At 47.8% G+C, this 25,090-nt stretch overlaps 1 protein-coding gene across 7 annotated transcripts in view; it reads left to right on the top strand.

Moving 5' to 3' along the window:
* The first annotated feature begins 10,213 nt into the window (after window positions 1-10,213).
* The window catches only part of PECAM1 (platelet and endothelial cell adhesion molecule 1), a 55,943-nt gene continuing 41,066 nt past the window's right edge, over window positions 10,214-25,090 (top strand). For 6 of the 7 annotated variants that reach the window (XR_014820304.1, XR_014820305.1, XR_014820303.1 and 3 more), the window contains exons 1-4: window positions 10,214-10,472; window positions 10,559-10,585; window positions 19,383-19,676; window positions 23,651-23,956. Coding sequence is in view for 4 of the 7 variants with exons in the window: in XM_013980836.3 (XP_013836290.2) it covers window positions 10,409-10,472; window positions 10,559-10,585; window positions 19,383-19,676; window positions 23,651-23,956 (691 nt within the window). In the remaining 3 variants the exon portion in view is untranslated. 7 annotated transcript variants of the gene reach the window in all.

Genomic DNA, 25,090 nt, shown 5'->3' on the forward strand with positions numbered 1-25,090 from the left:
ACTTCTGTGGGCTCCTCAGGTCCTACTCATGTTCTCCAGTCTCTGACCTGCCCTCCCTTCAGGGCTAAACGTGCTTCCTGGTGCCAGGAACTGACATTGAGCCTATCTGCCCCTACGGAGCCCAGCTCAGTGCTGAGGCCAGCCATCTGGAGCAGATTTGATAGCATGGTCTGTGTGTGGCCACCATTCATGATGATGGTTTTCATCTGCCTGGGCTTCCGGCTCTTTCACTCAGTTAGCAAATGTGAATGCAGGGCCCACTATATCACAGATGTGGTGTTGACTGCTTGCACACTGGGGTGAGCCCAACACACCCTTGTCTGGCCTCATGGACCTGAGAGTCTAATGGGGAGATGCTTCCTAGGGATCAGTCACTGCGTTCTACCAAGGCAGTTGTAAAATATGATTTTTTTTTTCTTATTAAGGCTGCACCTGTGCAGTATGGAAGTTCCCAGGCTAGGGGTCGAATCAGAACTGCAGCTGCCAGCCTACCAAAGCCACCACCACACCAGATTCGAATCGTGGCCATGCCGGATCCTTAACTCACTGAGCAAGGCCGGAGATTGAACCCTCATCCTCATGGAAACTAGTTGGATTCTTAACCTGCTGAGTCACAACAGGAACTCCAAAATATGATTTTTTTTTTTTAACAGAGGGAGGAGCCCAAAAAAATGCCCACAGCCATAAATCATGATATAACCCTGTCTCCTGTCAATGAAAAGGGGGGGGGGGACTCCAGTGGGGAATGGAACAGAACTAACCCCCCTCCACAGTGTCCCAGCCTGCCTCCCTTTTGCCCAGTGCCCACCTTTTCGAGGGGCCTGACTGGGGCTCTGAGGACAGCACCTCGGTGGGCATTGAATTAGGGACTTTGAGCCCCTCCCCTTGAGTGCGTGAAGACAGCCGATTTGGAGTTCCCATCGTGGCTCAGCAGAAACGAATCCGACCAGGAACCATGAGATTGCGGGTTGGATCCCTGGCCTCACTCAGTGGGTTAAGGATCTGGCGTCGCCGTGAGCCGTGGTGCAGGTCTCAGATGCGACTTGGATCCTGCATTGCTGTGGCTGAGGTGTAGGCCAGCAGCTTGTAGCTCTGATTCGACCCCTAGCCTGGGAACATCCATATATGCTGTGGGTGTGGCCTTAAAAAAACAAAAACCAAAACCAAGATAGCTGATTTCCCAGAGCAGCAATTCAGATGGGGCCAGCCGGGGCCCAAAGCAGACCTATACTTATTGTCATTCTTCTTCTTTTTTTTTTTTTCTTTGTCCTCGCCCTCAGCATGTGGAAGTTCCAGGATCAGAGATCAATCCCTTGTCACAGCAGTGACCCAAGCCACAGCAGTGACAATGCCAGATCCATAACCCTCTGCGCCACCTGGGAATGACTCTTGTTTTTATTGTTGCTATGCGCTTATTGTGCTCTACTGGCTAAATGTGCTTTCAAATGCCAGTTCTCGTTTGCTTTTCATAACAGGCCTCTGAAATGAGTACAGCAGGCATATTATTTCCATTTTATAGCTGTGGAAGGTGAACCTCCAAACACGGATGCTGTTAAGGGGCAGAGAAGGGACCGGAGACCCAGGCTTCTGATTTGTGTGTTAATACATGTACATACTTCTGTTAGGTAACTTTCAAATCCGGCCAGTGGGGGATTAGTCCCACTCGTAAACTTGCCAAGGGTAATTAATCAGACCTCCCATCACAGGCTGGTCACAGGTCACAACCAGGGGAAGTGGCTGCAATCTTATTTCCTATCTCCGAAATAGATGGGAGGTCGGTTCTTCCCGGTGCCTACAGCCCTCTGACGCGACCGCTGCCCGCCTCGCTCCCCCTTCCTCCCCCACCCACCCCAGCTTCTCAGCAAGGGTTTACTGCTGCTTCCTGAGGTTTATTCCACCAGGCAGCTTTTTCAGGCAGGTAATGGATTGCTGATGTGGATTTGTGACATCCCTGGTTTTTGAAGGCAGCAGCGTGGCATGTAGAAACCACTCTGGGAGCTCACTTGTGGCTCAGCAGGTTGAGGATCAGGGTTGTCACTGCAGCAGTTCAGGTCACTGCTATGGCACCTTTGATCCCTGGCCTGGGAACTTCTACATTCTGTGTATGTGGCTAAAAAGAAAAGAAAAGAAAGAAAGAAACCACTCTGTCCTTCTTCCCTTCCCTTTAGCTGGAAGAGGAAGAAGAGAGCAGTGCTGTGGGAGAAATAGGGCCCTGGGTGAACTTATCCCGCCGGGTGAGCACTCCTGGGGTCTCCATCCTTGGCAGTGTGGGAGGCAGTTTCTTGATTGGGTACCAAGGAACTAAAATAGTTATGTGAAATCTTTCTTTTTGTCTTTGTTTTTTTCTGAGCAAGGAATCCACTGAGAACCAGAGGAAGGAAGGGGAAGATATGTGGGGGCCACACACACATAAAAAGCCATTTGATCTCCTTTTTAATTTTTTTATTTTGTCTTTTTAGGGCTCTACCTGTGGCATATGAAAGTTCCCAGGCTAGGGGTTGGAGTTCCTGTCGTGGCTCGGTGGTTAATGGACCTTACTAGCATCCATGAGGATGTGGGTTCGATCCCTGGCCTTGCTCAGTGGATTAAGGATCCAGTGTTGCTGTGAGCTGTGGTGTAGCTCGCAGACACACCTCGGATCTTGGGTTGCTTGTGGCTGTGGTGTAGGCCAACGGCTAAGGCTCCAATTCGACCCTTAGCCTGGGAATCTCCATGTGCTGCCAGTGCGGCCCTAAAAAGACAAAAAAAAAGTTCCTAGGCTAGAGGTTGAATCGGAGCACAGCTGCTGGCCTACACCACAGCCATAGCTGCACAGGATCCAAGCCTTGTCTACAACCTACACCACAGCTCACAGCAACGCCAGTTCCCCGACCCACTGAGCAAGGCCAGGGATTGAACCCGCACCCTCATGGATACTAGTCAGGTGTGTTTCCACTGAGCTACGATGGGAACTCTGAGAAGCTGATTTTAAAATCATAAGGAAGAACAAAGGGTTTAGAATAGTCCAAGTAATTTTAAGAAAGAAGAAAAATATTTGAGGACTAACACTACCTGACTTCAAGATGTATTATAAAGCTACATAAATCAAAACTTTGTGGCACTGCATAAATAAATAGATCAGTGGAACAGAAAAGAGACTCCAGAAATATATATGTCCACGTATAGGGACAGCTGGTTTTCAACAAAGGTGCAAGGAGAGTTCACTGGAGAAAAGCAGTCTTTTCAATAAATTTTGCTAGTATAATTGGGTATCCATATGCAAAAAAAAAAAAAAAAAAGAAGTTTCCTGGTGGCTCTGTGGGTTAAGGATCTGGCATTATCACTGCTATGGCTTGGGTCACTGCTGTGGTGCAGTTTGATCCCTGGCCCCAGAACTTATGCATGCCACAAGCACAGCCAAAATAAGAAAAAGAAAAAAAAAAAAAAAGAGAAGGCACTTTGATCCATACCTTGCATCATATACAAAAATTAACTCAGATAATTGATCAAAATGTCAAAACATGGGAGAAATTTTTTGAAACCTTAGTAGGCAAAGATTTCTTAAACATGACACTGAAAGAATAATTCATAAAAGGAAAACTTGATAAATTGGACTTTATTCTTTAAAATTTAAAACTTCTAGGAGTTCTCTTGTGGTGCAGTGGGTTAAGGATCTGGTGATGTCACCGCTGTGGCTTGGATTGCTGCTGGGGTGCAGGTTCAATCCCTGCCCTGGGAACTTCCACATGCTGTGGGCAAGCCAAAAAAAAAAAAAAAAATTTAAACTTCTATTTATCAAAAGACATCATTAAGAGGATAAAAAGACATGCCACAAACAAGGAGGAAATATTTGCAGATCACATACTTGATAAAGGACTCGTATCCAGAATATATAAAGAACTCTAAAAACGTAATATTAAGAAAACAAACAGAAATTATCACAGCCTTGTAAATTAACTATACTTCAACAAAAGTTAAAAAAATTTAAAAAGAAAGGAAAAAACAACCTAATAGTTGAAGAAAAGATTTTTTTTTTTTTTAGAGATACTTTATTTATTTATTTATTTATTTATTGGTCTTTTTTTGGCCATTTCTTGGGCCGCTCCCACAGCATATGGAGGTTCCCAGGCTAGGGGTCTAATCGGAGCTGTAGCCACCAGGCTACACCAGAGCCACAGCAACGTGGGATCCGAGCCGCGTCTGCAACCTACACCACAGCTCATGGCAACGCCGGATCGTTAACCCACTAAGCAAGGGCAGGGATAGAACCTGCAACCTCATGGTTCCTAGTCGGATTCGTTAACCACTGCGCCACGACGGGAACTTCAAAGAAAAGATTTTAATAGACCCATTAGATGGCAAACAAGCACATAAAAATATGCTCAGTATCATTAGTCATTAGGAAAATGCAAATTAAAACCGTAATAACAAAGCACTATTCTCCCACCAGAGTGGCTAAAATTGAAAAGATTGACCTGCTCAGTGTCGAGGAGAATGTGGAGCAACTGGAACTCTCACACCCTGCCCGTGGGAATGTGAAATGACGTAATCACTTCGGTCAACAGTTTAGCAGTTTCTTAAAATGCTAAACACAGAGCTACCATATAGCCCAGGCAGTCCATGCCTAGGTATTTCCCCAGGGGAAATGAATGGGTCCAGACAAAGGCTTGTTCATAGCAACTCTTCTCTGTATTGGCTTGAAATTGGAAACAACCCAAATGCCCATTAATAGCTGCATAAGCAAACTAGTATTTTCATGCCATGGACTGTCACCCAGCAATAAAAAGGATGAAGTATTGATTGCACTGATTGAAAGAAGATAGAGCAAACACCAACACCAAAAGTACATACTGTATGAGTCTATTTATATGAACTTCTAGAAATGCAAAGTAACCCTTAGTGACAGAAAGCAGGTCAGTGTTTGTGTGATGGGGGATGGGTGTGGCACGGAGGACAGGATTGCAAAGGGATGCAGGGAAACGTTTGAGGGTGATGTATACATTCACTTTCTTAATTGTGGTGGTCAAGTCCAGGCGTGCACATATGTCAAAACTTCTAAATGTAACTTTTAAATATGTGCAGCTTTATATCTTGATAAAGCTGTTAAAATTTTCAATTTCTTAAAACTTTTAAAGGTAATACAGAAAAAGGGAGATGAAAACCAGTCGTAACTTAACTGAAAAATACAAAAAGGTTAACAAAGAAAAATTCCTAGCTGCCCAATTTCCACCACCCATCCATCCACCTCCACGGTAGATAGCAAGGCTCAAGATACTGTGGACTTTCTGGGAGGAGTTCCTGTTGTGACTCAGTGGTTAACGAATCTGACTAGGAACCATGAGGTTGTGGGTTTGATCCCTGGCCTTGCTCAATGGGTTAAGGATCTGGCGTTGCTGTGAGCTGTGGTGTAGGTTGCAGACGAGGCTCGGATCCTGCGTTGCTGTGGCTCTGGCGTAGGCAGGCAGCAATAGCTCCAATTAGACCCCTAGTCTGGGAACCTCCATATGCAGTGAGAGTGGCCCAAGAAATGGCAAAAAGACAAAAAAAAAAAAAAGATATTGTAGACTTTCTGTATGTGAATGCTTGCCTTTACTGGCTGTAAAATATCCTAGTCAATAGTAAGTAGCAATTTAAACAAAGATTTACATACCCTTAGAGAGTCATTTAATCTGCAGGAAAGCCTACTAGTCAATGCCCAGTACTAAAAGAACACACTGTGATCCTTTTTGCCCATTTCTTTCTGCTTTTCTTTTCTTTTTTAAATTATAGTTGATTTACAATATTATGGAGTTCTCTTGTGGCACAGTGGGTTAAGGATCTGGCGTTGTCACCGCTGTGGCATGGGTTCAATTCCTGGTCTGGGAGCTGCACAACTTGAGTGCAGCCAAATTAAAAAAAAACAACACCCGCAAACAAACATACAGTGTTGTGTTAGTTTCTGGTGTACAGCAAAGTGATTCAGTTATGCACACACACACACACACACACACACACACACACATGTATATACACACATTCATATATACTCTTTTTCAGATTCTTTTCCATAATAGGTTACTGCAAGTTATCAAATATAGGAGTTCCCACTGTGGCTCAGTGGGTTAAGAACCCAGCTAATATCCATGAGGATGAAGGTTCAATCCCTGGCCTCAGTGGATTAAGTATCCAGCATTGCTGCACACTGTGGCATGGGTCACAGATGTGGCTTGGATCCCACATTGCTGTGGCTGTGGTGTAGACTGCACCTGCAGCTCCTACTTGATCCCTAGCCTGGGAACTTCATATGCCACAGTACGGCCCTAGAAAGAAAAAAAGAAAAAAAATATACCAAATATAGTTCCATATGCTGTATAGAAGGACCTTATCATTTATCTATTTTATATATAGTAATGTGTATTCTTTTTGCCTATTTCCAAATTTTAGATACTTTTTCTTATCTATTTGTTCATTTTTTTTTGTACATGTTCCTCTTTTTTTTTTTTTTTTTTTTAGGGCCACACCCGCGGCATATGGAGGTTCCCAGGCTAGGGGTCCAATCGGAGCTGTAGCCACTGGCCTACACCACAGCCACAGCAACGCCAGATCCGAGCCACATCTGCGACCTACACCATAGCTCACGGCAATGCTGGATCCTTAACCCACTGAGCAGGGACAGGGATCGAACCCACAACCCCATGGTTCATAGTCGGATTCTTTTCAGCTGCACCACAATGGGAACTTCTGTCCATGTTCCTTTTGTATTGTTAATCTTTTTCTTGATTCTGAGAGCTTTTTATATACTACATAGCTCTTTGTCTATGATGTGAGTTGCAAAATATTTTTTCCAGTTTATAGGTTTTCTCTTGACTGAAAATTTTTTTGGTAGGGAGACAAAGCAGAACTTTTATTCATGGAGTATATTTTATCTTTCATATTATGACTTCTGGATTTTAATTTACATAATATTTATTTGCTTTTTTTTAAGGGCTGCACCTGCGGCATATGAAAGTTCCCCGGCCAGGGGTCGAATTGGAGCCCCAGCTGCTGGCCTATGCCATAGTCACAGCAGCACAGGATCCAAGCCAGGTCTGTGATCTACACCACAGCTCAGGGCAACGCCGGATCCTTAATCCACTGAGCAAGGCCAGGGATCAAACCCATATCCTTCCGGATACTAGTCGGCTTCCTTATCACTGAGCCACAATGGGAACTCCCATGACTTCTGGATTTTAAATCATAGTTAAACCAGGCTTGTGAGGTTTTCTTCTACAACGTTTATGGTTTCATTTGTATCTTTAGAATGTTCGTCCACTTGAAATTTATTCTGGTGTGTAGTGTAAGTTGTGGGATGTAGTTTTGTTGTAGGAAAGGGGACCCCTTTCAAGGCCTGAGCCTGGGCTCTTGTCTAAAACTTAGAAATGAATCGTCGAAGGAGCCCTACATGCTGACAAAGCCAAAGACTTTATTGGGAAGGGGTGCCAGGGCAGAGAGCAGCAGGGTAAGGGGACCCAGGAAAACTGCTCTGCTACGTGGCTCTCAGGATTTCTGGGACTGGGGTCAGTTTCTGGGTTGTCTCTGGCCTGTCGTCTTGCTTGGCCCTTACATGGTCTGATTCAGGGTCCTTCCTGGTGGCACCCGCGCCTCTCAGCAAGGATTCTGGGAGGTTCGTCATGTCCCAAATTCTCTTTTTGGCTCCTCCCAAATTCTCCTGGTTAGTTTTCAAGGCAGCACCCGGTTCCTTATCAGGGCCTCCCGTGTGAGACACCTCAGGCTGGCAGTTATTATTGTGCCTGGCCAAGGAGGGCGGGTTCGGTCAATGGTTCCCTAACAGTTTTTCTGCTTTTCTTTTAAAACACTAACACTTTTTTGTTTGTTTGTTTGTTTGTTTTTGTATTTTTAGGGCCGCACCCATGGCATATGGAGGCTCCCAGGCTAGGGGTCTAATCAGAGCTATAGCTGCTGGGCTGTGCCACAGCCACAGCCTCGCCAGATCTGAGCTGTGTCTGCGACCTACACCACAGCTCACGGCAATACCAGATCCTTAACCAACTGAGCGAGGCCAGGGATCGAACCCGCAACCTCACGGTTCCTAGTTGGATTCGTTTCCGCTGCACCATGATGGGAACTCCATTAACACTTATTTTTGAAATAAAGCTTTATTTTCTCTGGTGTTCTCAAAGTACTAGCTTTGTGTATGAAACAATGCCTAATTTTGAGAAGTTTACTTTGGAATTTAGGGGCTTGGGGTGGGGCATTTATAAATCACTATTGCTTGACTGTCCCTTTGAGAAGCAAAAGTTGCTTACTCTACGTATAGTATGTAAAAATTACCTTTGAAGCTAACATTTATTTTATTACTCATGGTGTTTCCCTTTTTTCCCCTGACAAATCAAAATTTGGTAGCTGGGTGGGGTTGCCAAAGAAGTTAGTTTACAACAGAAGTGAAAAACACAATAGAAAAAATTCCTCTATGCATGCACTGCTCCGTAACAGCTCTTATCAAAACTTCTGTTGAACCACAGATCCAGAAAGAGAAATTGTTCCCTAGCTGGTAGCTATCACTTCTTGGTACTTACCCTGAGGCAGAGAAGTCTTTGGTTTCTCAGGCCCCAGTTCACATCTGACTTAGCTTTACTGTGTGACAGTATTAGGATTTCAGAAAGTGATGCCATGTGGAGTTTCCATTAGGCGCAGCGGGAACCAGTCCTAGGAACCATGAGGTTGCGGGTTTGATCCCTGGCCTTGCTTAGTGGGTTAAGGGTCTGGCGTTGCCGTGAGCTGCGGTGTAGGTCAAAGACACTGCTTGGATCCCGTGTTGCTGTGGCTGTGGTGTAGGCCAGCAGCTGCAGCTCCCGATTCAGATTCAACCCCTAGCCTGGAAATCTTCATATGCTATGAGTATGGCCCTAAAAAGCAAAAAAAAAAAAAAAAAAAAAAAAAGGCGACTCTGTGACCCCAAGGCAATGATAATCTAATTCAAACAGTATAGTTAACTTGTCCTCTTTCACCCAAGAATCCTTTTTACAAATGTTTTTTGATCATTTACCAGGTACCAGGCACTCGCTCTGCCATTGTGGAGCTAGCAGTCCACTTGCCGGGGGCGGGGTGGGGGGGGGCGACTGGCCATTATGGCAGGTGGTAGAAGTGTTGACAAAGGGGAAAGGGGGAAGTTGCCCTGTGGCACAATGGGTTAAGAATCCGGCGCCGTCGCAGCTGTCCGGCGCCGTCGCAGCTGTGGTACAGGTCACAACTACAGTGTGGGTTCGATCCCTGGCCTGGGAACTTCCACATGCTGTGGGTCTGCCCCCTCTCCCCCCCAAAAAAGAGAAAGAAAAGAAAATGGTTTTTTCGTTTGGTGGTTTTTTTTTTTTTTTTGGTGGGGGGCACACCCACAGCATATGGAGGTTCCCAGGCTAGGGGTATAATCAGAGCTACAGCTGCCAGCCTCCACCACAGCCACAGCCACGCCAGATCCTTAACCCACTGAGTGGTGCCAAGGATCGAACTCGCATCCTCATGGATCCTAGTTGGGTTTGTTACCACGGCTGAGCCACGACAGCAACTCCCAAAAGAAAATGTTTGATAAAGGAAGACTGGGGAGGTGAAGGGGCCCAGAAGAAGGGCAGCTCAGTGTGGGGAAGACGGGGCGGGGGCGGGGGGGGCACTGATGCCTAAACTGAGTTATGATAAATGGGTAGGAATTCGCCAGAAAAGAAGAGAGGAGGGTATACTCCAGGCAGGGGAATGCATTGGCAAAGGCACAGACATGGGTCCTGGAAACTATGAATTCTAGCAGCCCGAATGCAGAGGCAAGGAAGCCGCGAGAGACCAGGCTGGAGAGGGTAAGCCAGGGCTGGATTTTGAAGGGTTCAAAACTGGCATTCTCTGCAGGTCAATGAGGAGCCGTTACAAGGTCTTCCTGTAAAACTTGGAATTTTCTGGACAAGTCAGCCCTCCCCATGCCCTTGTCAGGAAAGGCAGGAGGTCCAGCCCTTGGAGGGGCCAGAGGACTGGCAGCTTTGCCGAGTGTCCAAGGAGAGAAGCAATTTGGGGGAAGTTGGAGGGAGAGGGAGGAACCCTCTCACCCTGCCCAACCCAGGCGAGAGAGGAGGAGGGTCAGGAGCGCTGAGGCAAAATGTCACTTGTGCCTTTTTTTCCGCCTAAAACAACTAAACAAAGCAGCTGCGCTCAGTGGCCCCTCAGGAAGGCCAGTCATTTCCTGAGGAGATATTAGACCAGCCCAGGCATTGTTCCTGGTTTCCAGCATGGCCGCCATTACCTGACCAGCGCCCCGGCCGCTCCCTCTGCAGCGCCCGCCGCCGTCGTGCCGCCGCAGGGGTCTCCGCTCTTCACAGGGCAGCTCTCTCATCTGCATCTCGTGGGAAGTGGCCCTCGCCCCCGGGGCATGGGCCGAAAGCAGAACTAAGTGCCTGGAGCCTTCGCTGTGAGGATGCAGCTGAGGTGGACCCAAGGGGGCAACATGTGGCTGGGAGTCCTGCTGACACTTCAGCTCTGTGAGTTTTCACCCTCTTCCCACCTCACCTAAACTGCGTGAGAAGGGACGCTCATGAAATCAACGTCTTTCTCCTGTCTTTTCCAGGTTCAAGCCTTGAGGGTCAAGAAAACTGTAAGTTGTGAAATTCCTATCTAGCTCCATGTCATCTTTCTCTGACTCTTAAACTTCACATCAAATTGCTTGGGTTTAAAGTTTATAACCACTCAGACACATACGCCAATTAAGAACTGAAGTCTGTTCCCTCCTGTGTTTTTTAGAAGGTTTTACAACAAAACCAAGGTTTAATCAACATCTTCTAGAAGTAGCATACATTTTCTAGATCCGGGTGAACATCTCTTTGTTGGGATTGGGGGTAACGTGATAAAGCGAGTGATTCCATCGTTTATTTTTTGTTGTACCATAAGTTTCTTATTTTCATATGCTGACCTACCCCTAATTGTTTTTATTCACAAATGAGATACAGCCAGTTGGTTAGATCCATGAAGTCAGAACATAGTTTAAATTGTTGTTATGACTTTTTTCCTTCTAAATGATCTAACACAGATGAGGTATCATTTCCCATTGACCCATGAGGCTACGATGACAAATGTAGTGTGTTGTGCTTGTGCGCGGGAAGGAGGGCTTCTACTTGTCTTTGCCATCGGCTTGTCATCCACTTTAGAGCTAATTTTGAATCTTTAAGATAAGTGGGTTTTGGGAGTTCCTGTCATGGCGCAGTGGTTCATGAATCCGACTAGGAACCATGAGGTTGCGGGTTCGGTCCCTGCCCTTGCTCAGTGGGTTAACGATCCGGCGTTGCCGTGAGCTGTAGTGTGGGTCACAGACATGGCTCGGATCCTGTGTTGCTGTGGCTCTGGTGTAGGCTGGTGGCTATAGCTCCGATTTAGACCCCTAGCCTGGGAACCTCCATATGCTGCGGGAGTGGCTCAAGAAAAGGCAAAAAGACCAAATAATAATAATAATAATAAAAGATAAGTGGGTTTCGTTCTGCTTTACCTGGGACCACGTGAAGAGGGGACAGGGCTGTGTCTGGGGGCTGAATGGAGGGGGAGCCCACAGAACAGGATCCCCTTGTCAGAGGATGCCTCATTTGTGAAGAATCAGGGTGAACGGGTTGCAGACAATTGCAGAGCTATTTGAGATGATGCATGTGGATGATGCTGGTTTGTTGAACCAAAGCTTGGACCAGTAGCTCCTGGACAGGAGGGCCAGTGTGGCTACTTAGCAAAGCCACCTGATGGGTCTTCTGCTCCGGGTGTCTTGCTCATGTGTCCCTGTGCTTCCATGGATGTTTGATCCCCATGGCAACCCCAGGAGGAAGGTTGTCTGTTATCGTCATAATCATCCTAACAGATTAACAATGTCTCTGCCCCTCAGAAGAAACAACCAACCGATATATCCAAAAAGAGCCAGTTATCACGGCATTGGTGCCAGAACCACCTTTCCCCAAAAGCCAATCGATGCCAGGACCACCTCTCCCCAAAAGCTAATTGATTGTCGGGAGCCTAGAGCCATAGGCCTGACTCAAATTTGCAAAGCCATTGTTACTCTGTGCCTTTGTCTTTTTCCCAATCAGTAAAATGAGTGTGATAAGATTCAGTAAGAGATGAGATTAGATAAAAATGGTGACTCGCCTGCATAATGGTTTACCGAGGTCCTGGCTCCCCTCCCTCATAGCTTCCACACCACCCCGTTTCTGTCCACTCCAGCCCTATACCCCTGCGGTCGTCCAGACCACACCCTGCCAACATGCTGCCTCTGGGCTTCTGCATCTCTTGCTCCAATCTCTCATCGTCATCCCCACTCAGGGGGAAGTCGGTGGCTCCCTGCCCAGGTTTCCTAGAGAAAGGTCTTTGTCCATTTGGGGAAGAGCTCAGACCTGCAGGCAGGACCCAGAGTAGGGAGGCTCCTACTGCTTCCTCAGGCCTCCACCCTGCTTTACTTAAGGTACTTGCCCCAGGTCAACCTGGGACTGGCACCCAGGTCTCCCATCCCTTAGGCCACACAAGACCCCTTCGGGCAGGCCTGACCTGCCAGCCTGCTCCCCGTGGAAGTGCTTGGTCAGCCCTGGCCCTTCCCGGCCCTTTCCCTCTGGCCCCCACCCGACCCCGGCCGCCGGTCTCAGGAGATGACCTCAGCTCCCTGCTCACCTAGAACACAGTGTTGTCTGAGCAACTCCCTCCACTTCCCGCCTTGCCTGCTTCAGGCTTATCTGCCTCCCCACCCGTCCTCCTGGCTTCCCTCCTGGCCTCCGAGGCCAGGTCTGCCCCGTGGCTGGGCAGGGCCAGCCTGCTCCCCCGGGCTCTGAGCCCATACCTGGCCTCGCTCCCCAGGATCTCACGCTGTCATTTATTCCTCCCCACCCCCTTGTTAGTCTCTCTACCCCTCCCTTTCTGGCTCTTCCCTTCAGGAAACATGATTGATAGCTCTTGTTTGTTGTTTTAGGAAAAAGAAAAATCACAGACAACCTATCCTCCTCCATTTATCATGTGTCCCCCATCTCTCCACTCCCTTCCTCAGTCGGACTCCCCTGAGGCCTGCTTTATAATCACCTCCTCTGCTTCCTCAGTCTCCCCTCCGTGGCAGGTCTGGCCTTGGCCCCCACACCGCCCTGCCGTTGGGATCCTCTCACTAAGGGGTGATGCCAAGTGCCATGAGCACTTCCAGCCTTTCGCTTTCCAGACCCTGTCGTGCCTTTGCACAAAGCCTCTTTCTTTGGCCTACTCTGGACCCTCTTCCCTGGTGTTCTCCCATCTTTCTGACAAACCCTCCTTTTTTCCACCAGGGAGACTTGGACTTTACCCAGGGTCTGATCCTCTGGAGCTCCGTCCCCTTCTCTCCACCTCTGCATGCCCATCCTCCAGTCCATTTGACCCCTGGCTGCTCCCCCGACCCGACCAGCAGGCTTCCTACCGGCCGGGCCATGGTTGACACCTCCTCCTAGTTGTCCCCCAGGCCCCTCCAACCAGCTGCACCGAGACAGCTGCACTGTCTCCACCCTTATCTTTCTCTGACATTCTCTCCTTGAGTCCCCTGCACCCACATGGCCCTGGGTTCCTAATCCAGGACCCTTGTCTTCCACTCTTTGCCTCAATCCCTATATCCAATCAAACAAGTAAAATACATATAACGAATTGGAATTTTATTTTTAGTGACATTTGGTACATTCATAATATTGTGCAAACATCACCACTGTCTAATTCCAGAACATTTTCTTCACCCCAAGAAATAAGTCCTTTTGCACTCCGAAATGCTTCTCAGATCCGCCCCCTTCCCCCTCAGTCCCCCTGCATCTGCCCCAGCACAGGCGCTGTCAGCTTTCACCCGAACCATCACCCGGGTTGTTAGAGGCCTCCTGTCTCTCCCTCCAGCCCACACTGATCTTTCTAACGCTCCAGGGCCATCCTGTTGCCAGCCCCCAAGACCAACAGGACAGGGCCCAGTCTCCGTTCTGGCCCCTCCTACCTGGCCCCCTGGCCCCTCCAACCCCACACTCTGGACCTTCTAACTGCCTGGGCTCAGGATGCCTTGATTTCTTATGCCCTTGTGCCCTGGTACATGCTGTTCTCCCGCCCTGAGCACCCCACCACCCCTTCCTGTCCTGGTCCAACGCTCATTTCAGGGGTTACTTCCTCAGACATTCCTTGGCCTCTGCTGAGCAACCCTTCCTCCCGGTGCCCACATCATTGTACTCAGCGCTCTGGGCCCCCGCCAGCCTTCTCCGTCTAAGACAGCAGGAGTGATTTCCCATTCACCTTGTAAGCCCAGCACGTGGCACAGGTGCTTGAGACATGTCTTATTGATGGAGACTTGAACCGAATTTGAAGGTGCTTGAGATTCAAAGGAGCTGGGTCCTCACACTCCATGCCAAGCACCACCAAAGTTCATCAGGGACTTCACACTTTGCGGCTCCTTGTACTTTCCTGACAATGCGGGGCGGCTTCTCCTTCTCTATCCACCCCTGACCCCCTTCTGAGTCATTTCCAGGTTGAGGCACTGGCTGATTCATGCTGCCTCATCTTCCCTGGAGCATCAGCATCCGCTGGCTGGTGGCCTGAAGTAGAGGGAAGTCTCTCCCTTTGTTTTAGGGTTTGGGGATGTGGCGCTGTGGTCCCTGGGTGCCTAATCTGTGCTATGGAGACCTTGTTACTTTGATTCTTCTCCATCAGCCTTCATCTCCAGGTTGAAAATATCTGACTTCTTTAGGCCGTTCTACGACTCTGTCCTTCCATTATAGTTCTGAACTTTTTGGGTCCTCTTTCCAGAAAGTGCACATTTGCATATAATCAGAAGTGGTGCAGGTGCAGCCCTAAAAAGCAAAAAATAAAAAATAAAAAAAAAGAGAAGTGCTTCATGGGCCCCCTAACACCCATCTGTGAACCTCCAGGAGGCCAGACTATAATACTCACTCTATTGTGAGACCTACCCGCAATAATCCAGGTTGGCTGTCCCTGGAAAGTTTATTAATCAGGTAGAGATTTTTGAAGATTGGTGGGGTGGTGTATTTGTTATCTATTGCTGCTTAACAAATTATCCCAAAATTTAGTGGCTTAGGGTAACAATGTATTATCTCACACAAGTTCTGAGGGTCAGGAACCTGGGATGGCTTAGTTGAATGGCTCTGACTCAGGTTTTGTCAGGAGACCGCAGAAAAAGTGTTGGTCAGGTTACAGTTATCTGGGGGACCTGCTCTCTCTTTTCTGTTTTTCCCTTTATTGGGCATGCCTGCAGCATGTGGAAGTTCCCTGAATAGGCATCGAACCCATGCCCTAGCAGCAACCTGAGCTGCTGCAGTGACAACTCCAGATCCTTAACCCACTGTGCCACAAGGGAACTCCAAGGGGGATCTGCTTGTAAGCCCACACTGGAGGCTCTTCCTCGCCATGTGGCCCTCCCCAAGGGGAAGCTCATGACACGGCAGCTGGCTTTATCCAGAGTGAGTGATCCCAGAAGAGGAAAGAATGGCCAAGATGAAAGTTCCAGTGTCTTTTATAGACTAGTTTCAAAAGTGACCTACTAGCCCTTCTGCAGTACTGTTGCTCATTAGCCAAACCCCGGCCTGCTGTGGGAGGCAACCACATGTGGCCATGATATCAGAAGACGAGGCTCATGGGGGCCACCTCGAAGGCTGGATACTGTAAGGGTTGTGGTGGAGGTGATGGTCTTGGCGATAACATCTATGCTGCTCTTCTGTTGCATCAAGTCAGTGAGGTTAAGTTGAAGAGTTGGGATCTGCACCTTAAAATGCTTTTCCCCCTTCTGTCCTGCCTGCCTTTATTCTTCCATGTCTCCTGCAGTGGAAGTAGGAGGTTCCCATCAGTGAGACAGTTAGGTTAATTTATTAAGCAGATGTGTGTTAGGGTTGCTTAGAAAAACAAGGTAGCAGAAGGGCCTTGTGTTAGTGAATAGCATCCTCTCTACAAAACCGCAACCCAGAACTTCAGCCACGTTTGCTTTAAAATTGTTAAATAGTGGTCGAGCTCCTACCAAAAGGAAATGAAGTAGGACTGGCCAGTAGGAGCCCCAGGCAGGGCTGGCGCTGACGCTGGAAGGCCTGGATAAGGGAGGAATTGGGAAATGCAGGCCGTGGGCTCCAGGTAGGCCGAAACTCTGCCAGTCCCTCCTTCTCTGCATCCCCGGTATGGGGTGCAGTGCCTGGCACGGAGAAGCCCCCTTAAATGTCTACCGAACAAATGGGGCTAAGGACGGGGGAAGGGGATGTCAGTCAGGACCCAGGCACTGGGCGATTCAGACTGTCTCCCTTCATGCTCTCGGGCACCTTGCTTCAGTCGTCACTCAAGGCTGAAATACTAGGGAAGGCAAGTATTAGCGTTTCTACTTTATCGGGGGAGAAGTGGTACCTGGAGGGGTTAAGTACCAGTCCCAGGTGTGCGTTTCATTCAGGATGATGACAGTTAAAGCAGTCTGATACGGTGGGATGACCAACACCAGGGGCCTAGAGAAGTTGTTATAATTCACCTGAAAAATTGAAAAAAAAAAAGAGAGAGAAATTTTCTTCTGAAAAAAATCACTAGAAAAATGGATTCAAAAAAGAGCTTTAGGGAGTTCCCAAGTGGCGCAGTGGTTAACGAATCTGACTAGGAACCATGAGGCTGCAGGTTCGATCCCTGGCCTTGCTCAGTGGGTTAAGGATCCGGCGTTGCCATGAGCTGTGGTGTAAGATGCAGCTTGTATCCCGTGTTGCTGTGGCTCTGGCATAGGCCCGTGGCTACAGCTCCGATTCGACCCCTAGCCTGGGAACCTCCATATGCCAAGGGTGTGGCCCTAGAAAAGACGAAAAAGACGGGTGGGGGGAAGAGCTTTAGATGAGTTCCTTGATGGCTTAGCGAGTTACAGATCTGGCGTTGTCACTGCTGTGGTGCAGGTTTGATCCCTGGCCTGAGAACTTCTTCATGCCATGGGTGTTCCCCCTCCCCCCACAAAAAGCTTTAGAGACCTCGAGACTCAAGAGTTGGTTTTATACTTGTGACTGACAGAATCTAGCTAACATTCTGCAAACACTTCATCTGTGCAGGGATTTCTTTTCTTTTTTTGTTTTTTTAGGGCCACACCCACGGCATGTGGAGGTTTCTAGGCTAAGGGTCCAATCAGAACTGTAGCCCCCAGCCACAGACACAGCCACAGCAACACCAGATCCAAGCCGAGTCTGTGGCCTACACCACAGATCATGGTAATGCCAGATCCTTAACCCACTGAGCAAGGCCAGGGATCAAACCTGCATCCTCATGGATACTGTTTCTGCTGCTCTACCACGGAAACTCCCATCTGTGCAGGAATTAATTCATGCTTCAGGGACTAAAACTCAGATTCTCATTTGCGCTTGCTATCATTATGTCCATTGTATGGATAAAGAAACTGAGGCTCAGAGAAGCTCAGTAACTTACCAAAAGCCACACAGTTTGTGAGCAGAGATGGGACTGTGGGCAGTGTGAGTCTGGCTCTGCACCTACCTTCTGCTCTCTACGATCTCCTGATAGAATCACTGTACTAGGAGTTCCGTCGTGGCTCAGTGTTAACAAACCCAACTAGTATTCATGAGGACATGGGTTCTATCCCTGGCCTCGCTCCGTGGGTTAAGGATCTGGTGTTGTCGTGAGCTGTGGCGTAGCTCTCAGACTCAGCTCAGATCTGGCATTGCTGTGGCTGTGGCGTAGGCCGACAGCTGTTATGCCGATTCCACCCCTAGCCTGGGAACCTCCATATGTGGCACCTGTGGCCCTGGGGGAAAAAAAAAAAAAGAATCACTCTCCTAAACAGCATGGCTTAAAATGAAGGAGGAAGTAGTAAAGGGGCAGGGAGACCTGCCTGTTCCTACCTGGGAAGGGAACGTATTAACTGATGGGAAATTAAACATGGTTCAGAGAAACTTCTGTTCTGAGAGCTCACCCAGCAGGTCCCTCAAACCAGGAGAAAATAAGGAATAGAGAAAGACATAAAAGGAAGTTCTGAAGAATAATACTGCAAGAAATAACTTCAATTTATATACTCACCTTGTTTCTTCTCATGACTAATCAGATGCGTTTTTATTTTGTTGTTGAACTAATTGCTCAGAAAAAAAGCCACAGGGATGGACTGTTGTATTCATTTTAAAGCCTGAGATGTGTTATGGACAAGTTCAATCCAAGTTATCGCAAAAAGATTTGATTTATGAAAAAACTGGGAAAGATTTTTTTGCCAGTAGCTGCATTTGTTTGTAAAGTGATTTGGGACCAGTTATAAAAATTATGTATTATTATTCAATAGGACAAAATACCAGAGGAAATAAGAGTGAGTGGAAAATAAAGGCAGACAAAACCGGGGTTCTTTTAGCACACCAAAAAATACATCCCAAAGGTTGCTAGAGGTGAAATTTAGGGTTTATACTTCTTCAAAGTCAAAGCAAAAAGGGAAGCAAGGAATTATCTTGTGGCAGAGCAGGTTAAGGATCTGGCATTGTTGCTGCAGCAACTTGGCAACTTGGATTGCTGCTGTGGCCCAAGTTCCTGGCCCAGGAACTTCCACATACCATGGGCAAAGCCAAAAAAAAAAAAAAAAGGGCAAGAGGAGGTTAATTAAAAAAAACAAAACAAAGCAGGAGTTCCCTTCATGACACAGTGGAAACGAATCCAACTAGGAGGCAGGTTCAATCCCTGGCCTCGCTCAGTGGGTTAAGGATCCGGCATTGCCATGAGCTGTGGTGTAGGTTGCAGATGAGGCTCAGATCTGGTGTTGCTGTGGCTGTGGCGTAGGCCAGCAGCTGCAGATCTGATTCGACCCCTAGCCTGGGAACCTCCATGTGCTGTGGGTGTGGCCCTAAAAAAGAAAAAGTGGTTTCAAGTTCTCACCCATCTGGTGAGGCTTTTCAGTTCATCACATAGAAAACATCAGCTGAGACTGTGCTAATTTGGTTGAGGGGGGCAGTGGAGGACGAAATTTCCTAGGCACCACCTTTCAATTTGAGAACAGTGGTAGCTGTTGTTTATTAAGCAATTTCTGTGTGCACTGGGTGCTATCCTGCTCCTCTTCTGTAAATCTTGAAACAACCCCATTTTCTTTCTTTCTTTCTTTCTTTTATTTATTTGTTTTGTCTTTTTAGGGCTGCACCCACAGCATCTGGAGGTTTCCAGGCTAGGGGTCGAATCAGAGCTGTAAGCTGCCGGCCTACGCCACAGCCACAGCAACATGGGATGCAAGCCACATGTTAACACTCCAAAGGCTACCTCCATGTCATGGTGGGAAAATGAGCAGCTTAGCACCAACTGCCTCAGGCTTGACCCACCATGCACGGTCGTGGCTCACCTGGGACCGAGGGACACTGTCTTGCATAGGGTGTGGCAATACCAGTCTGACTTGGTGATGGGGTCTCTGAGATAATCCGTGTGTCTGCTCTCCTTCTCTTGGCATCTAGCTTTCACCATTAACAGCATCCACATGGAGATGCTGCCCGGGCAGGAGGTGCATAATGGGGAGAACCTCACGCTGCAGTGCATCGTGGATGTCAGCACCACCTCGAGTGTCAAGCCTCAGCACCAGGTGCTGTTCTATAAGGATGACGTGCTGTTTCACAACGTCTCCTCCACGAAGAACACAGAAAGTTATTTCATTTCCGAAGCCCGGGTCTATAACTCAGGGAGATACAAATGCACTGTGATTCTGAACAACAAGGAGAAGACGACTGCGGAGTACAAGGTGGTCGTGGAAGGTGAGACCCTGGGATTGAACCTGCTCCAGCAGATGGAGCACTGACCCCTGCAGTGGCAACAGTAGGAGCCTTGGACCCACCTTCTCACTCACCTGCCTGACACTTTCCTAACCTGAAAATGCGGCATTAGACATGCTCCCAGTATGCCCGGCTATTCCTCACTTTCGTGCCTTTGCACATGCTGTTCCCTCTCCCTGGAATTCCGTGCTTCACCTCATCTCCCCATGAACCGTCTTCTCCTTCCGCACTCAATCCCGTGATCTCTTTTCAGACACTTTCCCAAACAAAATTGATCTCCCCCAGGGTCTGGGTCCTTACACCTCTTATTCATCCTCTGCTCTCCCCAGTATTGATAGAAAGGCCATGGGGCTGAGTGTTGACATTAGATTCTATAGTCACTCTGCCAAGATTCCAATCTGGACAAAGCCCTTAACCTCTCTTAAACTTTAAAATGCTCATCGAGGAGTTCCCACTCTGGTGCAGTGGGTTAAGGGTCTGGCATTGCCACAGCCATGGCGTAGATTGCAGCTGCAGCTCAGATTTGATCCCCGGCCTGGGAACTTCTATATGCTGTAGGTGTGGCTAAAAAAGAAAAAATAATAATAAAAAGGAAATAAAGTAAAATGCTCATCATGAAATGAAAATAATAATAATCCCCAGCTCAGGGAGTTACAGAGAGTATTAAAAGATACTGTGTTGGTAAAGAGCCTGGGGTTATTTCCAGCACATAACAAGTTTAAAATAAGTGGCAGTTACTGTCTCACTCCCTACTTCAACTTTCTCACACATTGGTCTGCGCTTCTGGACCCTGAGGTCCTGAGGAAAGAGATGGTGTTTTGTCTGTTTTTGTATCTCAAACAAAATAATGTGGCTCATAGGCACTCAAAAAATAACTGCAGAATAAACTAAACAGTTGGAAAAACAAGTTGAAATAGAAGGATGGAGAAACAGAAATGTCATTGAGGGAAATTTGGGTCGTGGAGTTCTGTCCATCCGTCCATTCATCCATCCATCCATCCATCCATCCATTCATTGATTTACTCCCTCAAGAAGCATGTCCCAAGGCTGCAAGTCAGGAAAAAAGTAGGTCCTAGACACGAATGCATCAGGCATGTCCTAGCTCTGGAGGCAGTCACAGTCCTGTGGGGAGGAGAGACCTTTAAACAAATTATTGTGGTCCAGTAGTCACGTGATCCACGTGCCCTGGGAGCCCAGCGGTGGGAAGAAACAATCCTGCCTAGAGAAGTTAGGGATGGCTTCCTGGGAGAAGTGACACTGGGTCCAGGTATAGAAGGTCGTGTGGGGGTTTGCTTGATATCGATGTGGAGCACAGGGCCTAGAAAAGGGGTGTAGCATAAGAGAGAGAGCAGAGGCTGAGAAAGAGGTTGCTATCCCAGCGGAGGACCTCTTGGTCAAATTCCCCGACCTTTTAAAGACAGGGTTTCATTCCTGTCTCTAAAGATAATTGCATACCCTTGAAGGTTGCTTGTTTGGAGGATTAAATGGGTAGACGATGACACCTTCTTAGTGACCGAATATTGGATAAATGAATGGCCTGTCATATGTGAGGTGCTCAGCCAGGCTGTCCTTAGAAAACATTAATCCTTTCCACAAACCAGCAGGAAGAGACAGTGGGCAAGTGTTTGGGGGCATTTCCCTTTCAGAAGTATACAAGCTCTGACCACCTTCCCATTGGACTTTGAGGCTCGCACAGGAGACCATAACAGCATCATCTTCCAGGCCAGTTCCTCCCTGGGTGTCCTGTGCACATCTCTTTGTGTCGCCATGGGCAACAGCCACAGGGATGCTGACCAGCCCTTCTCCATCGCCACTGAGGACAGGGGAGGAGCCTACAGATCAGAGCACTTACATTAGTGATGAGGAAAGATTGGCAGGCTAAGGGTTTGGGAAATGTATGTTGAAATGTGCTGGCAGATTCGAATGATTTAATGGATCCAGGTAGTGAATTCAGCTCTGTGCTTCCTTGACAGCTGTTGCCATAACTGACATTTTTGCTTTTTTTTTTCATTTTTTTGGGCATTTGGAGTTCTCAGGCCAGGGATCAGAACTCAGCCGCCGTCATGACCTGGTTGCGGCAACACCAGATCCCTGACACACTGTGCGGGGCCAAGGATCAATCCTTCCCTCCTCATCCCAGCGCACCCAAGACTCCACCAATCCCATTGTGCCACAGCGGGAACTCCATTTCTGCATTTTTTTGAGCTCACTCTAGTGATCAGTACAGTGATTCCTACTGTGTTACTTCCAGTAATAAGAGCTACCACCTACCAGGTCCTCGTGAGACAAACGGTTCTAAGAGCTTTGTGTATTTCATTTTAGACCAGCAATAGCACTGGGAAATAAACATGCTTCCTCCCATTTACGGGTGTGGACGCTGAGGCTCAGCCAGGTTGAGTGGCACGGACACATCAAAGTCAACGCCCGGGTTAGAACTACGGTCTCCTGACTGCAAAGCTGCCCTCTCTAACTCTGGATTATTATGCCAGGTCTTTGAGATGGACAAAAGGCAGCTCCTTCCTTCGTTAATCAAGTCCCCACTCTGAGCCAGGCGGAGGACCCAGCCATGAGTAAGACAGGATCCCTTCCCTTGGGGAGCTGGTGTGAAGCAGGGGCATGCCTTCACTAAGAGCTGCCACCAGAAGTAATGGTGGTGGTGAGAATACAGCTTCCCAAGAGGAAGCCCTCTGCCTCTGACCTGGGTGGGTCAAAAAAAGAGAAAAAAGACATTGATGTGTCATAAGTGACTGGGTAAGGTGACACATCCAGGAAGAGGAAGGTTTAGGGTGAAATGCCTGTCCTTGGCCCGCATCCCACTTCATCTGCCCGAATAACGGCTCTCTTCCAAGATTCCTCCCAGGCCCTGTTCCTTTCCAGAACGTTCTCTGATCCCCTAGGCAAAGAAGGCCTCCTCCTTTCCTGACTGCTCTGTCACTCACTGTCTCTGTGACACACCTAAATGCTAGGTTATTTTCAGCTTCCTTTTTTGAACGGGGAGGCCACGCATCCCTCCTTTCCCACAACCCCATACCTTCTAGCGCCAAAGTCAGACAGACCTGGAGTTGAATCTCAGCTCTGGGGCTTGACAGCTATGAGCTTTTGGATGAGCCTCGAACCTCTCACCTTCTTCATCTGTAAAATGGACATAAATTTCTCTTTCATGCCCACCCAAGAGGCTTGTTATGAGAATTACAAAATGGGTTCATGGATATAAAGTCAATCCTGGGAGTTCCTGTTGTGGCTCAGCAGGTTAAGAACCCAACGAGTATCCATGAGGACACAGGTTTGATCCCTGGCCTCGCTCCGTGGGTTAAGTATCTGGTGTTGCTATGAGCTGTGGTGTAGGTTGCAGATGAGGCTCAGATCTGGTGTTGCTGTGGCTGTGGCGTAGGCCAGCAGCTGCAGATCTGATTCGACCCCTAGCCTGGGAACTTGCACATGCAGCAGGTGCAGCGCTAAAAAGCAAAAATTAAAAAAAAAAGAAAAAAAGTCAATCCTGGAGTTCCCTGGCGGCCTAGCAGTTAAGGATCTGTTGTTGTCACTGCTGTGGCTCAGGCCACTGCTGTGGCAGCCCAGAACTTCCCCATTCCATGGAAACTACCAAATATATATATATATATATATATATAAATAAAAAATAAAGTCCATCTTAGCTTGTGGTTGGCATTCAATAATTGTAACAACAATCACAGTAATACCAATAAATACCAGCTGTTTTGTTTTAATTTATCGAATTAAACGTTGAAAGCACCAACTGCATCTTAAACCTATTTGATGTTTTCCAAAGTACCTGCCTCAGTGCTGGGCACATACATGCTCGATAATTACCCGGTGGTAGCACCGAAGTTCCAGGAATAAATCAAAGGAGCCTTCGTTTGGGGCAGCCACCGTGACTCACCCGAGGGAGGCTCATGCCTATAGAACAAACATACTAATGGACTGTTTCTTCCCCAAAGGAGTGTCCAATCCCAGGGTGACACTGGACAAGAAGGAGGTGATCGAAGGTGGAGTCGTGAAGGTCACTTGTTCTGTCCCAGAGGAAAAACCTCCAGTACATTTCATAATTGAAAAATTCGAACTAAATGTAAGAGACGTCAAGCAAAGAAGAGAAAAAACTGCTAACAACCAGAATTCTGTGACGCTGGAGTTCACAGTCGAGGAACAAGACCGTGTTATATTATTCTCCTGTCAAGCTAATGTCATATTTGGGACCCGCGTGGAGATCTCTGATTCCGTCAGGAGTGACCTGGTCACCGTGAGGGGTCAGAGTCCTATTCTCCTTTTTAATCATTCTTTCTGGTTTGTTGGTTTGGTTTGGGGAGAAAGAGCCTAGAATTGGAAAGGGTCTGGGGCCTTCTGGCTGGGCTGCTGTCTCAAGACCGTTCTTAATCACTTTATGTTTTTCAGACGTTTTGACTGTGACACAGCTCTTTTCCTTTCTGTTCTATTTCAGTTTGTTTGTTTGGCCGAGCTTGTGGCATGTGGAAGGTCCTGGGGCTAGGGATGGGACTTGCACCACGGCTGTAACCCAGAGCCACAGCAGTGACAATCAGAACCTTAACCCACTGAGCCACAAGGGAACTCTATTTTAGTTTTTGAAAACACTGGCCTCGACTCATTGAAATGATGCCTGTGTGGTCTGCAGTTTGGAAACCAGGGCTTTAAGCCTGTTGGGGGAGTTCCCATTGTGGCTCAGCTGGTTAAGACCCCGACTGCTATCCATGAGGTCTCGGGTTTGATACCTGGCCGGACTCAGTGGGTTAAGGATCCTGTGTTGCTCTGAGTCGTGGTGTAGGACGGCAGCTGCATCTCTGTTTCAGCCCTAGCCTGGGAACTTCCATATGCCACGAGTGCAGCCCCTAAAAAAAAAAATAAAAAATAAAAAAAAATAAAAAAAGCCTCTGCAGATCAGACACCAGGAAGTAGGATCTGGAGGATCCAGAGGGAAGGGGGGCCAGGTCCTCAGCCTCTGTCTCCCACATTTGATGAGGGACTCCCCTCTTCTACCCACCCCCCATCACTAAGACATTGGACAAATAGGAAACAAATGAGATGACCTGAGAAGTGCTGTCAGGAGAGAGGCAGCAGCTGAGGGGAGCCTGGCTGTGAGTGTCCAGGACAAAGAGAGCTCAGAGCTCCAGGACCGCCAGCCAGCAGCTCCCAGTGACCTGAGGGGGAAGCACTCAGGCAGAGTCAGGGGAAAGGGGCACTCTAATGCAGAGAGCCTGAACTGTGTTCCGGACAGGAGCCTTAAACCTTGTCATAAATGACCCAGTTACTTTACCTCTGCCCATTGTGTATATATAATACTATGTATTATGTGTATGTAATATATTTACTACATAGTGTTTTTATGTGTATACGATACTTTTCTTCTTCTTTTTTAGGGCCACAGT

The sequence above is a fragment of the Sus scrofa genome, chromosome 12 (assembly GCF_054392235.1).
Source record: "Sus scrofa isolate SSC_HxYL_T2T_F1_AM1 chromosome 12, Sscrofa_HxYL_maternal_Yorkshire_Landrace_v2.0, whole genome shotgun sequence".
Taxonomy (NCBI): domain Eukaryota; kingdom Metazoa; phylum Chordata; class Mammalia; order Artiodactyla; family Suidae; genus Sus; species Sus scrofa.